At 53.7% G+C, this 18,757-nt stretch overlaps 1 protein-coding gene across 5 annotated transcripts in view; it reads right to left on the bottom strand.

Moving 5' to 3' along the window:
• The window catches only part of TSPAN14 (tetraspanin 14), a 57,059-nt gene that overhangs the window by 38,208 nt on the left and 94 nt on the right, over positions 1-18,757 (bottom strand). The window contains exon 1 of one of the 5 annotated variants that reach the window (XM_019813399.3): positions 16,533-18,692. The exons of 1 other annotated variant lie outside the window; for it this stretch is intronic. Coding sequence is in view for 1 of the 4 variants with exons in the window: in XM_019813401.3 (XP_019668960.2) it covers positions 6,374-6,560 (187 nt within the window). In the remaining 3 variants the exon portion in view is untranslated. Of the gene's footprint in view, positions 1-4,576; positions 5,484-6,373; positions 6,648-13,907; positions 14,675-16,532; positions 18,693-18,757 lie in introns of those variants that run through there. 3 more of the 5 variants (XM_019813400.3, XM_019813401.3, XM_045040224.1) reach the window with 3 other exon arrangements.

The following is an 18,757-nucleotide window of genomic DNA, read 5'->3' as shown; positions in this document are numbered from 1 at the left end:
GGGAGGGACAGAAGTGGGTCAAAGGAGGGAAGCAGGGAGGCGAGGGCTCAGCGGGAAAAGTGCTGGGCCTGGAATGGAGGTCACCTAATCCAATGATTTTCAAACTTACTATTTTTATTACTTTTTAAGCTACAGGAGCTTCTGTTCAAAGAAATTCTGACCCAGAAACCCAGCATGAAGACAGGCAGAGCAGGTTGCTTGTCTCAGGTGTCTGGGAAGAAAGAGGAGGTTCCGTGAGGAGCACACTTGAAAATCATGGGTCTCGTCCAGCTGATCCCAGATTCCAAAGAACATCAGAATCACTCAAGGAGCTTTTTCCAAACTGCACAGGGAGACTAGTTCAATAGAAGTGTGGCAGACCTAGAAATTCACATTTTTAAGAGCTGTCCTCCAAAGCAGTCAGTTTGGAGGAACTCTCACTGGCAAAATCTGGAAGAATCTGAGCATCAGAATAAACAATAATAGTAATGGATTTTTAATTCGTTGAGTAAAATAAGAATCCTTGAGTCCACTCTGATATATATATAAATGGATAAACAAGTGGAGAAGAGAAAGCTCTTTTTTTAAAATAAAAAAAAATGGTTTGTTTTTTTTTAATTTTTTTTTAATTTTTTTTTAACATTTATTTATTTTTGAGACAGAGAGAGACAGAGCATGAACGGGGGAGGGTCAGAGAGAGAGGGAGACACAGAATCTGAAACAGGCTCCAGGCTCTGAGCGTTAGCACAGAGCCCGACGCAGGGCTCGAACTCACGGACGGTGAGATTGTGACCTGAGCCGAAGTCGGACACTTAACCGACTGAGCCACCCAGGCGCCCCTTTTAAATTTTTTTTAATGTTTATTTATTTTTGAGAGAGACAGAGACAGAATGTGAGTGGGTTAGGGGCAGAGAGAGAGAGGGAGACACAGAATCCGAAGCAGGCTCCAGGCTCTGAGCTGTCAGCAGAGCCCGATGCGGGGCTCAAACCCACGAGCTGCGAGATCATGACCCGAGCCAAAGTCGGATGCTCAACCAACTGAGCCACCCAGGCGCCCCTAAAGAAGGTTTTATTTTTACGTAACCTCTCCATTCAATGTGGGGCTCCAACTCACAACCCGAAGAGTTCAAGAGTCACATGCTTAACCGAATGAGCCGGCCAGGTGCCCCAAGAAAGCTCCTCTTTAGCAGAATGCCAAATGACAAATGCAGAAGGAATTAACGGAATTAAAATATCACCATTTGGCAACCATGACATAAAGATCTGTCAAGAATCTTCCATCAAGGATCATCAGTGGGTTCTTTTTTGGTCCGTTCCAGATGCTGCAACAAAACAGCACAGGCTGGGTAGCTTATAAAGAATGGAAATTTATTTCTCATGGTTCTGGAGGTCCAAGATCAAGGTACCAGTATGGTCGAGCAAGGGCCCTCTTCCTTCCTAGTTCAAAGCTGATACCTTTTCACTGTGTCCCCTACACGGTGGAAGGAGCAAGGGAGCTCTGTGGTGTCTCTTTTAAGGGTGGTAATCCTCTTGAGGATGGAGTCCTCATGACCTAAGCACCTCCCAAAGGCCTGCCAAATCGGACGTTAGATTTCAATATGTGAATTTGGGGGATACAAACACTCAAGACGGTAACAGGCTCTAAAATCAGTTGATAAAAGTTTGATGAGAAACAACATGTTTACATTATCTCAAAGCATCTCCCCATAGGACACTTATAAATTACAGAGAACATAATAGTAACTCAGCAGTGGAGAAACCCAGCAGATAGTACCTTGTTAACTAAGTCATCACTTTTTTCCTCACCAGTCATGAGTCAAGCCAAAATCCATCCCGCCTGAGGGGAAACACTGAGAAGGACACCTCATTCCTGTGGTATTCCTGATGAAAATACGTAACATGGGTCCAATCATAAGGAAGAATCCAAGAAATTCCAATTAAGGGAGATTCCACAAAATAACGGGCCTCAAGTCAAAGCATAGAGCTTGTGGCCATTTCCCTTAAAAAAACAAAACAAAGGGGCGCCTGGGTGGCGCAGTCGGTTAAGCGTCCGACTTCAGCCAGGTCACGATCTCGCGGTCCATGAGTTCGAGCCCCGCGTCGGGCTCTGGGCTGATGGCTCGGAGCCTGGAGCCTGTTTCCGATTCTGTGTCTCCCCCTCTCTCTGCCCCTCCCCCGTTCATGCTCTGTGTCTCTCTGTCCCAAAAATAAATAAACATTGAAAAAAAAATTAAAAAAAAAAAAAACAAAAAAAAAAAACAAAAACAAAAACCACAACAACAACAAAAAAAGAAATAAAGCACTAGCACAGAAAGCAAGTCTGGGGCCCCGAGATCTTGAACATGATTCATCAGGCATTCATCCAACTACAGGAGCACCATCGAGGTGGTGCAGGCCCACCCAGGTGAGGCGGGACTTAGTCACCCACAGCTGCTGCCCCCGCACCTTCTCAAAAAGCTAGGTGCAAGAGGCCTGGCACTTTCCTGCCTTCTCAGTTGCTCTGCCCTCTGCCAGGGAAGGTGAAGCTGCCGGCTCACAGGATTGGGGGGCGGGGAGGGGGGGCCTGTGCCCCGCGATCATCACGGCAGGCCTATTTCTGAAACCCTAACTGCATTTGAAACGCCTACACCCAGAAGCCGGTTGCACACAAGATGTGGAGAATCTGGGCCCAGTTCACAGAGACATCTTCAACGTGGACAAGAACCCAGGAGGCCAACACGCTGGGCCCTCTGTCCACTGTGAAATTCTCAACTAAGGGCCTGAGGCAAGGGCTCCCCAGACTGAGGATGAGGTGGCAAGCAATCCATCAATGCACAAACTCGCTAGGCCAGTCCCTCCCGGTGAAAAGGCTTTTGTTGTGGGAGACACAACACCTCGGACTTGATTCTACGTGTCTGGACACCTGCTGCGTGCGGGGCACCCCGAATGAGGCCGTGGGGGTGAAGAGCTCACAGTGGGGCGGGTGCCTGACTCAGGGGACTCAGGCCACACTTCCTTCTACCAGGGACGGAGTGAGTCAGGTAGGTGCTGGAGGGCAGGATCGTGCACAGGAAGGAAGGACGAGGTGGGAAGCTGGTCAGGAAAGGCACCACAGAGCTGGTGGTTTCATCGTGAACGACAGGAGGGCTCCACATCTAGACAGTCACCAACTTGCCCTGAGACGGGGACACCACACCGCCACGCAACACAGAGCGACCAACTGTCTCTCATCCCCAAGACTGTCCGAGGCGATTATCAACACAGCCCCAGGTGTGTCCCCAGCTCTGGGCCAGGCCCTGCAGATGGGATCAAGACACGTCAGAGCAGCTGCCCCTGCAGAGGGGAAACAAACAGTTGGGGCCCTGCACGCCACAGATGTTCCGCGTGATGAGTGAGTCCCCTCGCAGGGAGAAGTCACTTCTGCTCCCATAACGGAGTCTCCGGCGCCCTTAGGGGAGCTGCTCCAGCGCGCTGCAAAGATTTGACCTGCGCGTCCAATGCAGACCTGAAATGTTCTCTGTGGAGTTTGCCCCACCCCCACCTGCGCTCCCCCAACAAAAAACTATGTAAGAGAACTCAGAATGACACGCACTGCCTCCTTTTCCTCCCATTTTCCATGCCTGAAACACAGAAAGATTGTTTCTAAAATGTTAAAAAACCCCTCTACGCAAAATTGCACAGCCCACGCTACAGTATGCAGTGTTTTAAGACGACCAACCCACTTCTCTCCAAGGACAGCACTGGGAGCACCCCGTAATCCTGCTCCCGGCAGGGAACGCTCCAAGGCCAGGGCAGAGCCTGGCTTCTGGCCTCCTCCCAGCAATGCAAACAGCCGGGGGAGAAAGGTTCACAGAGCAAAGAAAACAAAACAAACTTCCCAAACAAGCTAAGAAAAGTGAAGCCTGCTAGAGAAAAAAATAAATAAAACGTCATGCATTGAAAACATAAAGAGGAAAGGAATGGAGGGGGGTGGGAGGAGAGATTTCTTTTTTTAAAAAAATGCAAATCAATGGTGGGACACTGCTGAAAAGGCCGAGAGGGGTCGGAGATCAGCGCTCAGTCCCTACACGGAGTCCCTGAAGGCCAGGGGGGGCCCCAGCAGCTGTGCAGGGAGCCCATTCTCCCCCAACCCAGCAGCACTCACCCCCACACACCCCACCAGAACACAGGAGGTGGGCAGGCGATCCTAGCGACATCAGGAAGGCCAGATTCAACTTTTCTCTGCTACAAAAAAAAAAAATTTATAGTCCCCTTTCTGGAGTACTGCTTTTAACTTCGACATACACCAAAACATCTTTCTGTGGGATGTTTTGTGTTTCTACAAGAAAACAACATTTACAACCTGATTCTGATCCTGTCGTCCAGCTGGGACAGGCGGGGCGGGGCGGGGCAAGTGGCACCAGATGGCTGAGAGAGGCTCCCTGCCACCCTTTCACAAAGGAGGGCTCCAATTACCCCCTGGGCTCTGTGCCCCAAAGATGACCTCGCCAGCAAGCTTGGGGGAGGTGCCCACAGCTGCCAGCCGAGGGGAGGGGGGCTTTCTCGGGGCCCCAGCCCTCCCTCTGAGACACCCCCCCCGCCCCCCCCCCCCCGCTTCCGCCGGCCTCCCCAGGGATACCTCCAGAAACTGCACACCCCAGATGGCAGGAGCTGGGGAGTCGGAGTTGCCAGACTCGTTTCAAGTGGACAACTTTCAGGAGGGCAAGAGGGTGAGGTCTGCAAAACCACAAAACAGACTAAGGAAGGTGCTAGAGCAACAGGCAGGCGGAACAAAGGTGTCTGAGCCAGGGCTTCTCAAACTTGAAAGTGTATGCAAATCACCTGGGAATTTGGTTAAAATGTCAAGGCTGCCTCTCAACAAGCTCCCAGGTGCTGCCACTGCGGCCCAGAGACAGGCCTGGGGGCCGTGCTTTGAACAGAGAGGGTGTGAGGTGCCCATCAGAAAAGCCACAGCACTCAAGAAGGGAAACAACCATTAGGGCAAGTCCAGGGAGGAGAGCCCGGCCACCTTTATTGGGAGTACGTTTCCGGGGACACAGTCCGCGTTCCTGGAGCAGTGCGTTAATTCTGCGATTTGTGCGGTATTTTAGTGCATCCCCCTGGATCCGCACAGGTTATTTTTATTCCCATTTCACAGCTGTGGAAGCTACGCTAACCAAAGGACTTGGTGAAGCCAGACTCCCTGCCTCTTGGGCGTCTACCAAGACAGAAGGCCTCCTGTGACGCAGGGCATAAACACAGAGCCTAGGGCAGTGACACAGAGGCTGATCCAGGCGTGGCAGACAATGGGAGGAAAGCCACTGGGCCAGCAGGCACAAGAGGCCCAGGGGATGTTGGCTGGGTGGGGAAAAGCAGATAAAGGGCCAGGAACCAACCCTAAAGGGGCACCAGTGAAAGGGTGGTGTCGCCTTCTGGAATCTACAACAAAATAAAGGCAAAATTTAAACCTAGCCGCCCCCTCCAGATGAGGAAAGGGGATATTTACGTACAGAAGGTGTCTCTATCTCAAGCGTTTTGTTTTCACTTTTATTTTTAATTTTTTTAATGTTTGTTTATTTTTGAGAGCGAGCGCGAGCAGGGGAGGGGCAGAGAGAGCAGGAGACACAGAATCTGAAGCCGGCTCCAGGCTCCGAGCTGTCAGCGCACAGCCTGAACTGTGAGATCATGACCTGAGCCAAAGTCGGAAGCTCAACCAACTGAGCCACCCAGGCACCCTGTTTTTACTTTTAACAGGCTGGCCCCATTGAAGGGAAGGTCAAATGAAAAGCGTAACTTTCCTCCCCCCCCCCCCCCACCCCCGCAACTCCTCTTTCACTGAAGGGATGTGGCCCTTCCAAGAGAAGAGTTACTCCCGCCCTGCCACACCCAGCCCCTGAGAACTGACAGTGTAGGGCAGGCCTCAGGGTGAGTGGGTTTCCCTGTGAAAAACGATGGACATCTGTGGGGTGACTCCCTCAAGAACCTAAGGAAGAAATGGCCTCCTTAATCCCATCTGGTAACATTTCTTCCCCAAAAGATCTCGAGTTGGCAAGAGGGGCTCTCAAGGTAGTGAGCAGCCATTTTGGATTTAGATTCAAAGAATTCAAAGAGTCACAGCTAAAAAGTTGTGCTGTGCAACCAACCCTTCCATTTTCCAGAGACAGGCACCCATGGAAATGAATTGCCAAGGTCACCTCGGAAAGAGCCAGTGGCACAGGTGGGACTCAACCCCAGCCTTCTACCTCCATGTGCTTTTTCCAGAGCACCGTGCCCCAATCGTGAGCTTTCCCAACCCTGCCCGGGTCCAGCTACCGGAAAAGCAGTGCCTGTGTTTCAATGCATTTGAAAGTTAACTTCACTCTTTTTTGCTGAGTCTTGTACAACATTTGCTAAAATGATTCTCCAAAGTGCAACCCTGTCCAGGGCTGGAACTCACCTCCTAAGTTGTGAGACTTGGCTAATGAGGGACCGAGCAGAATCTGCCACCCCGAAACTTGCCTCTTCGGCATAAGGATTATCTTGATCTCATTATTTTTTTTTAAAACAGCAGGCACAGGAGAAGAGCTGAAAACCGGAATAGAAGTTACCGAAGGGAAATTTACATTTACGAGGGAAATCTCCATTTGGAAGGGTGTTTGCTCTCAGCACCAGGAAGATAAAGGTGACACTAAATCACAAGATATTCTTATCAAAGGAGACACAAACTTAAATCTGCATAACAACCTTACCCTGTTTCCAGGTCTTTCCCCACCTAACCCCCCCCCAACACACACACACACACACACACACACACCCCAGCCCCAACCATCTTTCTTGTGTCTTAAGCTGAAAAAGGTGATGGCATGGGCCATTTCGTGAAGTTCCTCAAGTTTTCCTGGATCTCTCATGCATGCAGGAGGTGGACATGTTACTAAACTTGTTTGTTTTTCTCCTGTTAATCTGTCTTTTATTACAGGAGGTCTCAGCCAAGAACCATGAAGGGCAGGGGGAAAATTATTTTTCCTCCCCTACAATCAGCCAGGCTGATCTCAAGGATGGATGGGTTTTGAAAGGGTAAAATAAAATACTAAACAAAAGAAAAACAGAGAAAGTTACTAGTGCTCATGCAAAGCAACCCTACTTCAAAGACAGGTGACTATTACAGATTCTGGCTGTGGTTGAGTTTAGAAAGCAGGAGATTTCTGGTTTGGGGTGGGCACAACTCCAGGAACAGGTGCCAGGGAGTAGCCCTCAGCTCTGCCTGTTAACTCCACACGTGGGTGAGACCAGCCCCCCAGGAGGAAGCTTATTGTGCCAACCAAAAACTGGGGGAGGTGAGACACAGGGACAAGGGACAGGTCCCCTCAATTGGGAGAAAAATCCCCACAGACATACAGAGACCAAAATAAAAAAAACTCTCAACCACCCCTGCCACTTAATGCCAAGAGCTCTTCCTCCACAGACTTCATCACAGGGTGCCAGGAGGTAAAGGAGGACCATACCTGGTACCTGGGAGTAGCTTTTTCTGCCAAAGACCAGGAGGCTAGCATTCCCAAGGCGCTGTGTGTTCTCTCTCCCCCTCTCTCACACCCGCAGTGGCCACAAACAGGTGGGACCTCTCTCAGTCCCCACTGTACAGGTCACCATGATACTGATCCAGTAAGAGGCGGTGACCTTCTCTAACCAAACAGAGATCTCAACACCCCTGGGGAGACAGGGGTGCAGCTGGAGGAACTGAGTGCAGCCAGGGGATTGAATGCCTTTGGCTCAGTGGAAAGACTCATGTCGTAAGGGCTTCCGCTGGTGCTGCACACCCACCGCCTGCCGCCGGCTGCCTGCCCAGCCTGCTGCCTGCCTGAGATTCAAGAGTCCGGAGACGGCAGAACAAAGGAAAATGGCCGTGGCTCAGGCAGCGTGAAGGCTCCAGGCCAGCCGGCTAGCAAGCAAGCTTTTCTGCATCTGAGTACTCCAGGGAGGAACAGGGGACACTGGGCCGAGCACTGAGGTACAAAGGAGAGGGGAGCCTTCGAGACTGACAGCATCCCAGGCATGCACCCCCATCCAAGGGCACAGCTGGGCCAGGAGAGCTCAGGCAGGACCCACTCCCAGAGGCAGCAGGCAGGCAGGCAGGTGGCTGATGGGACAGCGACCAGGCACCCCCACTCCTTGCCCAGCTGCTCAGAACTCTTCCCAGGGAGGGGGGTGGCTCCGAGCACAGCATGGAGACTTGAGAGAGGGGAATGGAGATCCTGATGGAGGTACCCAGGAAGAGCAGGGCCCATCCAGACCTCCAGGGATGGTGGGGGGGGGGGGGGGTTGGAGGGCAGGGAGCGCTGGGAGAGGGCAGAGTCCAGGCTGGGCAGCTCAGCCAGCATCACAAAACACAAAAGGGGTCCCGGAGTGGCTAAGATCGGCCTACCAAAGACTTCTGTGAGCATAATGGGCTCCTGCTGCCAGCAACAATAGCAGCCCTGGCCACCCCCTCTCCTCCTCCCCTCCCCTGCTCAAAAAATTCACAATGGGAGGCAGCAGGAAACCAGGGCAGAGCCTGTGAATAGCTCCACTGTCAGGCCCCAGGCCCCACCTCCTTAGCCCTACAGGTCAGCCCTAGCTGCCACCCGGCCACAATAGGAACTTCTGTGCTGCCCAGGCCCCAGAGCCCCATACCACAGAGCTGTGGGCACGGAAAGCTCTGGACTTCTCATAGGGGCAGCAAGTAATAGCAATGGTGAGAGAGACGGGGCAGGGGCACAGGCATCCAACCCACCAGATCAGGGTCACAACAGCCACCTTTCTATTTAGGGAGGGCTATCTGCCAGCCAGCCCTAAAACTTCCCCACTTCTAGCCCTGCCCAGCCAGAGCGACAAAGGGAAAAACTGTGGTCACTTCGGAGGCACACGGTGGCCACGGGGATGGGGAAACAGCCAGAGAGCTCCCAGAACTCCCAGGAGGATGCCAGGGGATGGCTCCCACGTGCACCGTCTCTCATATTCCGCCCTCCCTCTCCCCAACCCAAGCCAGGAGGAAACACTCAGCTGCCCTCACCGCCCCCCCCCCACCCTCTGCTTCTGCTCTGAAAGGATGGCACCTGCTCCAAAGAGAAAGCCCATCTATTATTTACACCAGGTGCCTTACACATAGGCCTTTAAAATCACAGAGTGGACGAAGCTGGGGCTGCAAAGCAGGTAGGAGACGGGGATCCCAGAGCCACAGAAAGTCCAAGGAGGCCACGACAGGATGCCTGACCCTCACAGCGACCCCCAAAACTAAGGTAGAAAGCAAATGCCCAGCCCCCGCTGGCTTCTCAGCCAAGACTCCAGGCTCACGCCCCCAGCCCCCCACCCAAGTCCCGCACACTCCTGGGCCTGGTCATACCCACATATTCGAAATCTCTCCTCCCTCCCCAGACCTCATCTGGCACTGGCTGCCTCCTCGAACTCTTGTATCACACTTTTGGGCGCGCACAGGGCACAGCCAACGGACGCAAACAACAGGTGCTCCGTGGAGGCCGGATAACCTGAGCTGAACCAAAACAGACTGCAGGGGAAACCAGGACACCAGCACCCCAGTCTCCCCTCCAGCCCCAGACTCTGTCTGCAGAAGTAAATACAAGATCCCTCCGAGAAAGAAAAACTCGGAAACCTTCCTTCCCCCCTCTCCCGAATCAAAACAACATGCTTCCTTTCTTGTTAAGCACCCAGTGCCTAGACTCCTCCTCCAGTGGCCTATTACAGACCTATGAGCATGTGCAAGGCATTCCTGCAGCTCGGCTTCTAGAAGCCAAATTGGTACTGAAAGCAACCTCAATGTCCATCCATAGGAGGCTGACAAAGCGAATCACGGTTTACCATGCAGCGGAAGAACAGGTCGCTGTTAAAAAGAATGGACTAAAGCTACACTTTAGAGTAAAATTCACAAAGTACAGAACAGAGGAATTAGCATACCAGCAAGGGGATAACGGAGGGAGGAGGACAGGCACGCTCGCCTAGGCACCCAACATGTGACAGAGACCTCAGGGGAGCAGAACTGAAGAGGTCAGGCATGGAAATGCTCATTTTCACTGTATATCTTTATGTGCTTTTTTTATCATGTATACATTTTAACTAAAAGTTAAACTTAAATTGACATTTAAAATCCCTAGACGCGCCTGGGTGGCTCATGTCGGTTGAGAGTCTGACTTTGGCTCAGGTCATGATCTCACGGTTGATGAGTTCGAGCCCCACATCGGGCTCCGTGCTGACAGCTCAGAGCCTGGAGCCTGCTTCAGAGTCTGCTTCTCTTTCTCTCTGCCCCTCCCTTGCTCATGCTCTGTCTCTGTCTCAAAAATAAAATAAACATTTAAATAAATACATACATACATACATACATACATACATACATACTTACATACAATCCCTGAAGTTTGTGGCTGTCACCACACACACACACACACACACACACACACACACACACACTCACACATGGCACCTGTACCTCTCCCTGCATGCAGCTTCTGGCATCTCCCTAGAACAAGGGGCTGAGGAGCAAAGTAGGGGAAGGGGTGCCAGCATCTGTGATCCAGAAAGAGTAGCACCACCTCAGAGAACTCCCTGCTCACTACTCCGCCCCAGGTCCCCACATACATACAAGCTTTCCCAGGAAGACCAAGAGCAGATTCTGACAAAGGCAGGAAGGAAACCAGAGGTTATTCCACAAGGAGGGCCACCTGTAGGCAGGTGCACTCTGCGGTGAGACCGTAAGCTCCCAAGCTTCAGGCCTGTGCCCGGAGGAGGCTGAACCGCAGGCATCCCAGGCCTCCAGCACGGACCCTTCTCCAGGGCCCTCCCCAGCCATCAGTGAGGCTCAAGATCCTAGTGGTACGAACCCATCCCAATTTTAGCAGTTAAAGAAAGCTATTTCAACAGATTTCTAGGCCTGGCCCAACTCCAAGTACAGGCTAAAAACAGTTTCTCCAAAATCCCAGCTCAAAACCCCAATCCCTTAGCTACTAAACCATATATATTGTGTGTGTGTGTGTGTGTGTATATATATATATATATATATATATATATATATATATATACCTTTCAGGAAATAGGAACTGCAAAATGGAGTCGTGAGATAGGTTTGTACATTTATTCCTTACTAGAGAGATACATATATGTTGTTTAAAAGCCTCCTTTAACTGCATGTCAATAAATACTCTGCACTCAGAAGCGCTGATGTATTTCCTCCAAGTGATTTTCCCCCTGAGGAACAATATAATAACCATCCCAGTCTCTCCTGCTTCTGAAGGGTATGACACAATGCCTACTGGCCAGACCATTTGGCTGAGACCATCTGGAAGGCAGGGAGTGGTCGTGAATGGAACTCTTTCTACCTAGCAGAACTAGGCCCCCACTCAGTGCCACCACACCCCCGGCCACCACAGCAAAGATCTCCTGTTGGCCTCAAGTTCACAGACTACCCAGGCCACAGAGAAAGAAGGCTGGAAAGAGGGGAAGTATGTATGTTTGGCTCCCCTATCCCATAAGACGCTCTCCAACGGCTGCTCAGTGTTCATCTGTAGCCCCCCAACCAGAGATTACAAATGAGATTTCACAACGAGCAGAATCAGGCTGGCACTTGGAGCCCTCAAACCTCAGCTGCTAGGAAACAAGTCCCCGCCCCTGTCGATGAGCCCGGAGCAACTCCTCGGCAGCTCTTTCCCCGAAATGCTAGAACCCTCCATCAGACCAAGACCAGCCTCTGCCAGACCTCTGCAACCATCTTCCTGCATGAGTGGGCAAGGCCCCACCCCGAAGCAAGCACTGATGCTCAACAACCAAATCCTGCAGCATCTGCACTGGCACCTGCCCCACTACCTCACCTGTCTTCCCACAAGAAAGCGGTTCGGTTCAGGGCTACCCGCACCCAGAGGGGCCCTGGGCCACCTCTGCACCTGGGTACACACCACGCCCTCCTCCTGGCTCCCCGGGGAATGAAATCCCCACTGCTACCACCGCAGACTCTGTTGTCAACATGCCCCCTCAAAATGTATCCATATTTATACCATTACTTCTATTTCACGGGAAGAGGAGAGACATCGACTGTGGCAGGCAGAACGAGGAAACAGAGCCAGCTTCTGGCCTGGAGCCGTCAGGACGGAGGAAGGCCCCCAAACCCACAGCCAAGAGGTTTTCTTCACACACCCTTCTTACTCACAACAGCAGGTGGCCTCCTTCCTAAAAAGTTGGCTGTTGAGATAGAAGGTCCCCCAGGAGTAGAAGACGCACCAAACAAGCTCATCAGTGTGAGGACTGACCAAGTAGAGAGGAGGGGCAGAGGGAAAGCAAGGAGCGTCACACACGGTTGGCTGGTTGCAGGGACGGGAAGGCCTTAAACAGGGCGAAGAAGGCTGGGGGCTCCCACCCAGAAGCCCCCAGTACGCAGCCCAGACAGGGAGAGGAGACCCGCCCCCCTTCCCCCCCCACCCCCCAGCAGCTCCCTGGGCCCAGCTCAGACAAATGAGGCAGCCCAGTCCCTAGGCCGAGAGGAGGGTGATGCACAAAGCTGTCAGACTGGTTTGCCCAGGATGGAGAGAGCAAGAAATACAAGGTACGGAGGCCAAGAAACAAGAGTCAAACAGGGAGGGTTGTCGGGGAGCCAAGGGGCTGTGGTCTGGCACCCAACAGGTCCGGCAACAGGAGCCAGTAGGGGGGGCGGGGGCCCACAGGGAGCCCAGCCCCCGGGTCTACACTATTTCCTGGGTGCTCAGGGGCAGTCCAACAGGCTGAGAGGGAGGAGCCAGGAGTTGCTGAAAAGACTCCGTTTCTGGAAACAAGGAGAGCCACCGCTCCTGAGAAGTAAGTGGGAAGAGCGGGAAGCTCAGGCCGGGCGGGAACTGGGAGCAGGACCAGGGACCGCACGCGGGCTGCTGCAAGCCTCAAACACGGACGCACAGTCTCTCCTTGACCAGACTTAGGCTCTTCCGAGCCCTCCGCTCAGCCAGGTCCGGCCTGGGGCTTCCATCTCCGTCCAGTTTCAGCAAGAATCTCGCTGGGTCTGTCTGGCCAGAATCCCCTGCCCTCCGTGTCTGACCAGTTCCTCCTCTTCCAATAACCCTCAGGTAACAGCTGACCCCCTAGCCGGCCTTCAGCAGAATCCTGAGGTCTGCTAGCAAACCCCTAAGGCAGAAGTCCTTCTGTCTGCTGCAAGTCCTACATCAAGTCTGCTTTACTGTCTTAAAGTGTCAGAATAATTATTTCTTTAACAACATGGAGCTTCAAATCTTCCTGGTCCCCAAACGGGGGAACCACTCGGTCTGGGGCTGGGGCGGGCCTCCCCCACCAAGCTCCAGGGACAGGCCCATCTGCCTGGCCTCGGGGTAAAGGCCTAAAATAAGACAGCCAATCTGCAGGCTGGTTAGACGTGAGGGAGGTCTCTTCATGGCAACGGTCACTCAGTGGGCAACCAGAGCCTCTCCTCGGAGCAGTTGGCAGCGGCCGGGAGGCCCCAATCTGAAGCTGAGGTGGCTCTTTTCCTTACGGCCAACTTTCGGAGAAGCCCAGGTTTCCTCAGGCGCCCGGACGGGCTTCTGAAGCTTGAAGCACAACACCCTGCCTTGGGACCATGCATCCTGGCGCATGCTGTGGCCCTCGGGCCTCTCAGGCTTACCACTTGCCACTCAGACCTCGGGATGCAGAGGAAAGAGATTCAGAGGACACTCGGTTGATTCCAGCTGCTGCTAAGGACTCTCTCCTGGGTGTCACCACTAGGAATTCCTCAAAGCCTCTTTTTTTTTTTCAAAGCTCTCTGGGCCCTGCAGAGTAGCTTGGCACAGACACCAGCAGCGGGGACCCTCAGTCAGGGAAAACCCAGAGAGGTCATCAAACCTCTCTCCTCAGGCTCGAGCCCTGCCCGGTCCCTGTCCTGGTTCACCTCTCCCCCAACCCACAGCCCTGCGGGAAAGCCCAGCCTCAGCTCTGCCCAATTCCAGGAAACACAGTCTCAGGCAGCAACAGGAGCTCACCTCTTACCCAGGATCCCGGGGGCCGCTGTAGAGCCAACTGCCATGACTCTTGCCACACAGCACAGGCTGACAGACCCCCAAGGAGAGAGGAGCCAGTCCCTCCAGTTACCTAGCTGGTGGACGCCAGGATTCTAAGCCTTCTCTCTGGCTGCTCAGCGAGGGAAGCAGAACAGACAGACCTCAAGAAGTGGAGAGTTTAGTCCCAGCCTGCCCAGGCCCACTTAAGCTCAGCTTACCAGGCCTCCAAGAGAAAAACCACAGCACAGCAGAGCCTGGCCCAGCCCCACCCAACCCCACCAAGCCCAAGAGCAGAGGAAGTGGGGTTCCCGGAACCAGCTGCTGGTGAGCACTCTGCTGAGCCCCAAACCAGAGTGTCAGGCCTAACATTCTGCTTCCCGGACCTGAAGTGTGCACTTGGGTTTTATAGTAACCCCATGAGAGACAGGAAGGGCAGATTCCTCCCTCATTACAGATGAGAACATCAAGTCCAGGAGGAGGAACAAAGAAAGCAAAATCAAAGACGTGTCTACAGGGTCACTCGGCTACAAAGCAGATACAACCCGAAAGCTGGCCTCCCCACTGTCCACCCTACAGGCCGAACAAGGTTATTCGTCTTAATGCTTCACTGGCAGAGGCTCTGAACACTTCCCACCAACCAGGGCCTGTGCTGTTCCTACATAGGCACCTGCCCTTGTCTGAGCCAGAAAACATGCCGTGAGGGAGAAAATGGACGTAGAGACAAGTATGAGTATCCCACACAGATTCATGGAGGACACCGCTATAATGGAAGAGAAGACAAGCCAGTTGCCATTCACCTGGACCGAAGATTCACAGAGCACGGGTCTACGCAGTACCCTGGGAACTATGACGGCCAGCCAGGAGCAAGCCCGCTGTGGTAACCCACCATGACCTCTCCCTCTTTCCAGAGGTGGGAAAGCAGAGGCTCTGGAAAAGGAGGAAATAGGACGAAGGATAGTAAGTTAACCCAATGCAGAAGAACCTGAGGTCTCACGCCTCCACCAGTGTTTCCCGGCCCTGCTGGAAGTCACCAAAGAACAAGCAGGTGACAAGGCACAAAAGCAAGTTCCACAGTGTGGTGGGCTCTTTAACATGCTGCAAGGGCGACTTGAGTGGAAAACTGCAGGGAACAGAGGGGTTCGGCCCCTTTCAACAGGCCAGAGAATCACCCCAGCCCCAAACCCAATCAAGCTTTTCTCCATGGGATTCTGTCCCTTAGTAACTCACTACCTTTCCTTTCCCCCACACCCGCAGGCCTACAAGCTCAGCCCCAGAGTCTCAGAAATGGAAGAGGAAGGTGAAGACCTAGAGGGGCCTACTCCTGTTTCTAGAAAAGGTGGCTGACCCTACTAGCCACATACAGGTAAAGCATGGGGAAGGCCAAGAACTCCATGGGCTGAACTCCAAGGGCTGGAGCAGGAGCCAACTTTCCGTCGCATAGACATTAACATCCCTCTTCAAAGGCCACTAGGACTGAGCAGCAGAAAACAAGGCTCATTAACCCAGGTCACAGTCCCTAGTACTGGGCTAGGAGCTGAATATATGCTTAGTAGAAATCATCCATGGCCTGGAACTCACTAGTCCTTGGGCACGAATGAATAAATGAAACCCAAGGAACCCAAGTCACTCGCGCGGGATCAGACCAGCAGGCTGCCTCTGCAGACTACCTGTTCCCACCCTAACATGCTTTCTTGTTCACCCTACCTCTGCCCTTCAAATGTGGCACTTCGATTCATCTTTAGCCTAAACAGTGCTTCTTTAATTCATGATCACTGTTTCTGGTGACACTCAGACCCAGGCCTTGGGAAGACATCACAGAGGAGGGCACCACGGTAGGCAGACGGTAAGCATTTAGTGCCACTCACCAAATGTTCCCAATCCCCTTCGCCACCCCACCTTGTAGGTATAAGTAGGCCCACGTGGCTGCTTTGGCCAGTGAAATGCCGCTTCCGGGTGGAAGCTTTAAGAGCCAGGGTGAGACTGGTCATGAGCTCTGTCCCCCTGTCCAAGGGACCAGGAATGTTCCAATTAATCAGCATGGGTTCCACAGTGAGAACAACAGAAAGCAGATTTGGGACGGATGCGGTGCGAGCAATAAATAAACCTCTGCTGCTTTAAGCCTCTGAGATTTGGGAACTGTTACCACAGCAAACCCTGATCTATCTAGACAGATAGAGGCCGTGACTCACGCCCCAATCTTCTCTGCATGGCAGTGCTGGTCGGCCCATTCGCTGGCCCAAGGGAGGCTGAAGCTACTTCACCCGTCACTCAACAGGGGTTCCGGGGTGCCTGCTACGTGCCCGGACCGATGAGATGCTTTCAGAAGCAGGGGATAAAAGGGCCGCTGCATTGAAGGACCTAGTAGCTCCACTACGGGCCAGGCTTGTGCAGTGTACTAACCAACTTTCATACGAAGGCACGGTCTACATTAGAAATGAGAAAACCTGCTCACACTGCGACTTTAGGCGAGTAGTCTGTGACCTCTCCAGAACAGTTTCCTCATCTGTCATATGGGGCGTATAACATTATCTATCATACTGTGTCGTGTCAAGGGTTAAATGAGTTCAAGCAAGAGTGTCCACCTAGAGTAAGTCTCAGTAAACTCACCGTTACCACACTCTTAAACCGTGCACGGAATTGCTTGCAAACTTGTCCGTAACTTCCACTAGGTTTTACATCCAGCACAGGTTGCCCAGGACTGGCACAATGGCACTCTGTAGGCAAGGCCAAATAGAAAATAAGTCCAATCTCTGAGCACATGGTGACCCAAGTGAGGCCTTAGATAATGTTTCTGGAAGCCCAGAACTCCCTGGCTTCCACTATCACCATGATTTGCAGGGCGGAGTCCCCTCCCCTCCAACACAGGGCATGAGCTTTGTCTTTCCCACCCTCAAATATGGGGAGGGAGGCACCCTCACCTGTCCTGAGAGATGAGCACAGCTGCCCAGTTGGTAAAAGAGGGAATTTCCCTGGGCAGCCCACCCTCTGTAGCCCCTTCCCCTCCATGCCTTTTCTTCCTAAAGGAGCCACCTCCAGAAGCACCAGTGGGCTTGCACTCCCGCTTGCCTGAATAATAATGCTGCCTACGGGGAGACCAAGTGCAAATCAATAAAACACCACTGAGCACCGACCACCTATGTCCAGGCTGGGCTGTAAGACCACACAGGGCCTACGGTCTCTCAGGGAGTTGTGAGCCTGGAACAGTGCCTTGCAAACAGCACCTGGCACGTCTGGCACCCCACAGACTCTCCATCATGCTTTGTTAAATGACCTGAAAGTCACATTTGATGGTCCAAGCGGAGCAGTTCAAAGATGTGGGGATGGAGAGAGCAAGAAATTCTCCAGCTGAAGGTGGGAACAAAGCGCGATGCAGCAGGAGAGGAGGGGAAAATCCCTCTGGTGGCCTGTCTCCCAGACCCTAGGGATCATCGGACTGGGACAAAGTTTGGAGACAGCTGAGAGAGGAGCTAGGAGGGTACATGGGGCCAAGATGGAAGAGTATGTGCTGCATTCTGAGGGTCCCAGGAGGATCTCTGGAAGGAAGGAAGGGTGCCTCTGCCAACCACTGGGCTAGTTGAATATCGAAGGGATAAAGGGGTGCTGGGTGGGCTCTGGTGGCCTAGACCCCAGGTTTCCCTTCACAAATAGGGAAGGGTGGCCCAAGCACTCAGCAGACACTAACTTCCCCTTCTTTGAGGTCAAAGGGTAGTTGGAAGGCTACTTTTGAGGCTTTGGCAGGCAGCTACACCCACTCCTATCAGCCTCAGCCACCCCCATCCGGGAAGGAAGACCTCTAGGGAGCAGATCACTGGAGTGAGCACACCAGCAGAGGCTCCAGTGTAACGCCCTGCACTGGTGTCTCAGCATGGCTTGATGCCCCCCAGACACCAGCACCCCGGGACAGTCGCTCAGCTTGTACACACACACAGCCGCACTCATCGCCGCTGGCAGCCAGAGGCCACTGCCAGTACTGGGGCCATCGCCTTCCCCCTGACTCCCCACAGCAGGGAGCGCTTCTAGCAGACCAACTTCACACGTGTGCCGGAGGTTCCCCTCCCAACACACACACACACACACACACACACACACACACACACACACTTCCTACCCAGCCGCATAATCACCCCTACACACACATACACACTTTCCACCCACCCGCACCACCACCCCTCCCCAGCAGGAGGAGCGGCGCGAGACCAGCCAACTCCACCGAAGCTCCAGTTAGGTCAGGAGTTCGGCTCTGCTCCCAAGCACAACCTCCAACGACGAACGCGGAGAAGCTGGGTCACCACCTACTCAAACTCGGGCCGCCCCAAACCCGTGCAGGGCAGAGTGAGGCGCACCGCCCGGGTGAGCGACTCGGTACACACCCACCGCGGGGCAGGGGAGGGGACGGCCCTCCCGGGTCTGCACCCATCCTCTACCCTCGGCCCGAGCCGAAGGGAGTGCCCCTCCCTGGGTTCGTTACAGGGGACAGGAGGCAGAGCCCCTAAAGGCGGCGGTCCAGCCCCCCTCTCCCCGAGCTCTGCCACCCCCGCGCGACTCCGGCGCGCACCCGTCCGGGAACGCGGACAGGGCGAGGGCTATTGAAGCCCCAGCGCCAGGCTGGTCGCCCGCTGAGGCTCTCACTCCGCCCGGCGCCGGAGTTCGGCTTAGCGGGGTCCGGGCCAAGGCCTCCAGCCCCTCGCGGGCGATCTGGGCAGACAAAGCCAGCGCCGCCCGTGGGGCCGCCTCCGGGACAAGGGCGAGGAAGCCGGAGGGGCCGAGCCCGAACCTGGGGATCAGTCCCAGTCCCCAGAGGGCCCTCGGGGGGCGGGAGGGGGGGTCGGCCT

The sequence above is a fragment of the Felis catus genome, chromosome D2 (assembly GCF_018350175.1).
Source record: "Felis catus isolate Fca126 chromosome D2, F.catus_Fca126_mat1.0, whole genome shotgun sequence".
Taxonomy (NCBI): domain Eukaryota; kingdom Metazoa; phylum Chordata; class Mammalia; order Carnivora; family Felidae; genus Felis; species Felis catus.
The sequence above is the reverse complement of the archived record's forward strand: the minus strand, read 5'-3'. Positions and strand labels throughout refer to the sequence as shown.